Consider the following 5,779-nt stretch of genomic DNA (forward strand, 5'->3'; position numbering starts at 1 on the left):
CTTTATTTTACTGAACTTCAACTATAAAACAACAAAAAACAAGCAAATATGTGTATAATTATTATATTTCATATATAAATTATTTGCTGTTTTATTTCCTTCATAAAAGCTCAGATACTAATTGTGAAAGATTGGTTAATTAGGTTTGGTAAAAAGAATCTTCAAACTGATTAGTCACGTGCAAAGTAGGGGAAATAAAAATCTTACAGTATGCCCAACCCACACTTTTACTGTGTACATATTTAGTTGTGGTGCCTGAACAAGGAAGGGGAAAAAGGAGGTGGTCATATACATGTATTCAGCTGCTATGATTGTACCAACAATGAAAAAGTTAAAGAGGCCAACTCACCAAAAACAAAAATAATAAGAAGATAATTTTTGTCTAGTACATCTTCTAGTTCTAATAATATCTATAAATAAATACATTATAAACATTACAAGTTGGGAGGCAAAAAATGTGCGTATGACAAAAGTTGCTTGTCCCACACCCGCCAACCATACTGTATCAAATTTATAATTTGATTTTATTAAGATAACTCCGCTTTTTACCTAGGAACCAAATTATTTTTAGTAGAAAATTATATATCATATTCGTGGCCATAACTCCACAACGTGGTGTGAACGCTTGACAAAATAGTTGCTGTGACAACCTTAGATCCTCCAAACCTCAAGTTTAGGCTATATATACAAAAACTCTGAGGCCATATTATAATACAAATAGATAAAGGAGTTTGGGAAAGATGGAGCAGAAGGAAAACCATGCCAGAAGGAAAAAGGGAGGGCTTATCACAATGCCCTTCATCTTTGGTAAGCCTCAAATTATATTAAAATTTTCCCTCCATTCACAACCTTCTTAGCCAACAAAGGTTGTTCTTGTTGGTAAGAAACAAAATCATATCTTTTAAAGGCACGAGTTTGAATCTTAGCTATAACGTGACAATCACATTACTAAGTAATTTGGTAGTATTTTTTCGAGTCTTGAGGTTTGGTCAAATTCTATAGTGTGATTATGAGATTCTGCTACCTAGCTCCTCGAACCACAAGACTAAGTAAATGGCTTTGGATCTGACATGTAAACTTTGGATTGATTTGTTTTGGTGCAGCTAATGAGATTTGTGAGAAGCTGGCCGTAGTGGGATTCAATACAAACATGATTAGCTACTTGACTACACAGCTTCATATGCCATTAACCAAAGCCGCTAACACTCTCACTAACTTCAGTGGAACTGCAAGCTTGACACCTTTGCTTGGTGCTTTCATTGCTGATTCTTTCGCCGGAAAGTTCTGGACTGTTACTGCTGCTTCCATCATATATCAGATAGTAAACACCTTTTACTAACTTTTTTTTGTGTTCAAATTAGTGTACTATACATACTCAGATTTTAAACTTCTTGGTGTTGCAGTAAAACTTAATAGAGGCTCTTCCATATTGGGAAAAGAAACATTCACATATCATATTTGCTTAGTTGTTAACTTTTTTCACGTGAGGATATCTGCAGAGGTGTTAGGACATGGAAAAAGGCCACACTGGTAACAAGTAATTATAATTAACGGATGCTTAGATGGAATAAAAACATGAAAGTGGGAAATGTTTTAAGTCTGATTGTGTTTGATGAAAGATCATGTCATTATTTTCTTTGTCCATTTTATAAAGACACATGATTAGAATGGAACCTTTTCCTAACTAGTCACCGTTTGTGTAAACTAATCAGGGAATGATTAGTTTGACCCTCTCAGCGGTGCTTCCACAGTTTAGGCCACCTCCTTGCAGAGGTGAAGAGGTATGCCAACAAGCGAGCGGGGGACAGCTGGCAGTTCTCTATGTCTCACTCCTTCTTGGGGCTCTCGGGTCGGGCGGTATCCGACCCTGCATCGTCGCATTCGGGGCGGACCAGTTCGACGAGTCGGATCCCAAACAGACAACAAGGACATGGACTTACTTCAACTGGTATTATTTTGTGATGGGTGCAGCGATTCTTGTCGCTGTCACTGTTTTGGTTTACATTCAAGATAACATTGGATGGGGATTGGGCCTCGGGATCCCCACCGTCGCAATGTTCATCTCAATTATTGCATTCATTGTCGGGTACCCGCTTTACCGGAACTTGAACCCGGCTGGGAGCCCGTTTACCCGATTGGTTCAAGTGGGTGTGGCGGCAATTCGGAAGAGAAAGGTGGCAAATGTGTCAGAAGCTAGTTTACTGTACCAAAATGATGAACTAGATGCGTCTATTTCGTTGGGAGGGAAGCTTCTCCATAGTGGACAAATGAAGTAAGTGCCTCAAATATATCTTCTTTTAAAAAATAAAAGAATTATTGTTAATCATGTATCCACTTGCTTTTTTTTTTAAGCTTTCTGAAAAAATATAACTACTAAACTTTTACTAGATTTTCTGGTTGAATCAGTGGTCAGGAAGTGATGGACCACGTTCTTTTCTTCGTGGGGTCATAAAATGTTCTGGAAAAAAGTTTCATCATGCTGATTTACCCATCATTTAAATTTATAAAGAAGATAAAATAAAAGAACGTGAAAAATTAATAGAATATAAAAAAAATACAAATTATATGTATTTTTCAAGAAAAGATTTATACCTCATGTCCTAATAATTTTGAATTTGAAAAGAGTTAAAACTTTTGGTGTGACACGTACAATCTTAATCCCTTGGTTCAATGTTTTCAAATAAAGTTAAAACTATTAATATATAGTTTCATGTATAGGTCTGTCTGTTGAATGTTAAAAGTCTCATACAAAATTTTATAAGATTAAAATAGATTTTAATATTTACTTCTTAATTGATGTTATGTTTTAAAATACCAAATACATGTTTAAGTCTTCTTTTTTAGATGACCATTTTCTGTGCTGATGAACATATTTTGTTATCATTCAACATGAGAGAGAGAGAGAGAAAGATCCATTTCATATTAGGCAGATAACCACAAACTACATAATCTTTCATGTCACTCTAAATTTATCATGTGCAAAGAAAAAAAACAGTGATGTCTTGTCCGTACATTAAATCAATTATATGGTTGTTTTTGGTTTTCTTGGCGACCACAATGTTCGTTTGATATATATCTTTAGCAATTAGACTTTGGAAAAGATGCCTTTCTAGTCCCACCGAGTACCAAATAATGTCCAGAGTAATGATAACCTTAGTTTTAGGTCCATAGAATATCTATCCTTTTGGTTTGCGAATTATAATGTACTTTAGTAATGAATGACCAATATTACTTCTCATTAAAATTGTGATTACTATATTTTTTTATATAGTAAATACTACATTAAAAGAGATATATGTTGCAAAATAAAAAATAAATATATGCAAACACAAATCCATCAACAAAGCATAAGTTCGTGCGGGCTCATCTTCAAAGAAATTATTAGTGTCACTAATTTCTCTGTCTGTGTCAACAAATTCAACGACATTAAAACAGTTGATTAAAGAAATTAAGAGTGTCATTAATTTTTGTGTCTCTGTGTCATCAAAAACATAAGTTTAGCTAACATCACTTTCCTTATTATGGGGCACATTTTAGAAAAAACAAAAGAAAATGTTGGTGCTTTATATTATATGTTTTATAATTAATACGACTTTATATTTATTCATTGTCATTAAATGTTAGGAGTACATGTATTTTATATTAAAGAATAGTGAGAAGAATTTTTTAAAAGTTAATAATTTTGAATAGTTTGGTATATTGATAATATTTTTAAAAAGCCGTATTAACTTAATTGCTTTCATTATTTTGTATGATTATATAAGAAGTGTGTCAGGATTAGGTTTGTTGAAAATAATGAGATTTTTGGCATTTCTTACTAAATAAAGTTTTCCATGTTGAAAATGGATACAGATTTTTGGACAAGGCAGCAATTGTGACAGAAGACGATGACAGCAAAACACCCAATTTATGGAGGCTAAGCACAGTGCACAGAGTGGAAGAATTGAAATCCATAATCAGAATGGGACCGATATGGGCCTCAGGCATTCTTCTCATCACAGCCTATGCTCAACAAAACACGTTCTCTCTGCAACAAGCCAAAACCATGAACAGACACCTAACCAAAAGCTTTCAAATTCCAGCAGGCTCCATGTCCGTCTTCACAATTCTCACCATGCTCATCACCACTGCATTCTATGACCGAGTCTTCATCAAAGTTGCCCGAAGATTCACTGGGTTGGACCGTGGCATAAGCTTCCTTCACAGAATGGGTATTGGGTTTGTGATCTCAACCTTGGCTACGTTGGTGGCTGGTTTTGTTGAAATAAAGAGAAAGAAAGCAGCTTTGGCATATGGACTTTATGACCACCCACATAGCACAATCCCAATCTCTGTGTTTTGGCTTGTGCCACAGTACAGTCTTCATGGAATGGCTGAGGCATTTATGTCGATTGGGCACTTGGAGTTTTTCTATGACCAGGCTCCAGAGAGCATGAGGAGCACTGCAATGGCACTATTTTGGACTGCGATTTCTGCTGGGAACTATGTGAGTACCCTTTTGGTTACTTTGGTCCACAAGTTCAGTGCTGGACCTAATGGCTCCAATTGGCTCCCTGATAACCTCAACAAGGGAAAATTAGAGTACTTTTACTGGATCATCACGTTACTGCAGTTTTTCAATCTTATTTACTACTTGGTTTGTGCCAAATTGTACACTTACAAACCAATTCAGGTTCATGACAAAGGGAATGGCAGTTCCGATGGGAATCAAATTGAACTCACCACCCCTGTCTCAGTGTGATGTTGTAGGACTAGGAGCCTCTTACCCTTTCAATGACTATGATTGGACACTAGGAGACCCATGTGCTGTATATAAATAATAAATAATAATTATTATTGCTAAACAGTTATGGGAAAAATGCCTCCTATATCTTTTAACATGGTGGACTGAAATCCCATAAACTCATAAACCTCTTTAAACTTAGGAAAAGTCACATTCTTATCACGGAGGAAAAATAGAAAAAAAATGAACAAGACAACATATTAGCTCATCTACTGTTGTGCATTTACGCTTAGACTGTCATTTACTCCCGTGCAACAAAAACACAAGATACATGGTAAGCTAATAACATAATTAAAATATTTGTATAATACTAATGCAACAATACATTCTAATATATGCCATGTAATTCAATAAAACACTTGTCTGCGCACAAAGCCTACACAACCATTCCATTCGCACAGACCAACTTACACAAAGCCAAATGGAACATTACGCTATACACAAAGCTTAACAATCATATCATTCACACAAAATTGATTTGCGCAGACCCAAATACCACAGTCTGCTACGCATAGAGCCTAATTAATCAATCATACTACTCACACAAACCTACCATGTCAATTTCATATGTACATTACAATTACCCACCACCTTTATTTTTGGCATCACCTCATACTTCACTCAAATGCCCAACTCTATTGTTCCTCCAACAATAATAACACTTTAATAGATTATTCAAACATTTGAAAGTCTCCCCAACTAGGCTTATGTAATGTCCCAAATTCTAAAATCGGTACAGAAAGTAGCATGGTGGCAATTTTGTATTTAATTACAAAGACTTTCTATGCCAGTTAGACTTAGAACTTATATAAAAAGTAGAACTTATATAAAAAGTAGGAATATGCCAGTTAGATCTATAAGCAATGCAATGATTTCACATTGGTGAAGCTTGTTCTTGCTCCGGTTCGTCCTACTATGGGGAGGGTTCGTAGTCGCGCGCCTTATCCGACGAGGTGTAGGGACACTAATGCAGATTTTGCTTTTTACCTCGCCTTA

General features: G+C 35.5%; 1 protein-coding gene across 2 annotated transcripts; it reads left to right on the forward strand.

Moving 5' to 3' along the window:
• The first annotated feature begins 604 nt into the window (after nucleotides 1-604).
• Nucleotides 605-4,844, forward strand: LOC114174282 (Major facilitator superfamily protein). Of its 2 annotated transcripts, none has more exons than XM_028059097.2 (4): nucleotides 605-807; nucleotides 1,104-1,321; nucleotides 1,713-2,272; nucleotides 3,853-4,844. In XM_028059097.2, exons 1-4 carry the CDS (start codon nucleotides 741-743, stop codon nucleotides 4,739-4,741), a joined length of 1,734 nt encoding a protein of 577 aa, XP_027914898.1. In that variant the 5' UTR covers nucleotides 605-740; the 3' UTR covers nucleotides 4,742-4,844. The 2 variants fall into 2 exon arrangements, with proteins under 2 accessions (XP_027914898.1, XP_085525979.1); XM_085669853.1 differs by lacking the exon at nucleotides 605-807 and adding an exon at nucleotides 863-879.
• Nucleotides 4,845-5,779: the final 935 nt, after the last annotated feature.

The sequence above is a fragment of the Vigna unguiculata genome, chromosome 2 (assembly GCF_037176805.1).
Source record: "Vigna unguiculata cultivar grain cowpea cultivar isolate G323 ecotype 2 chromosome 2, ASM3717680v1, whole genome shotgun sequence".
In the NCBI taxonomy this organism is placed as follows: Eukaryota; Viridiplantae; Streptophyta; class Magnoliopsida; order Fabales; family Fabaceae; genus Vigna; species Vigna unguiculata.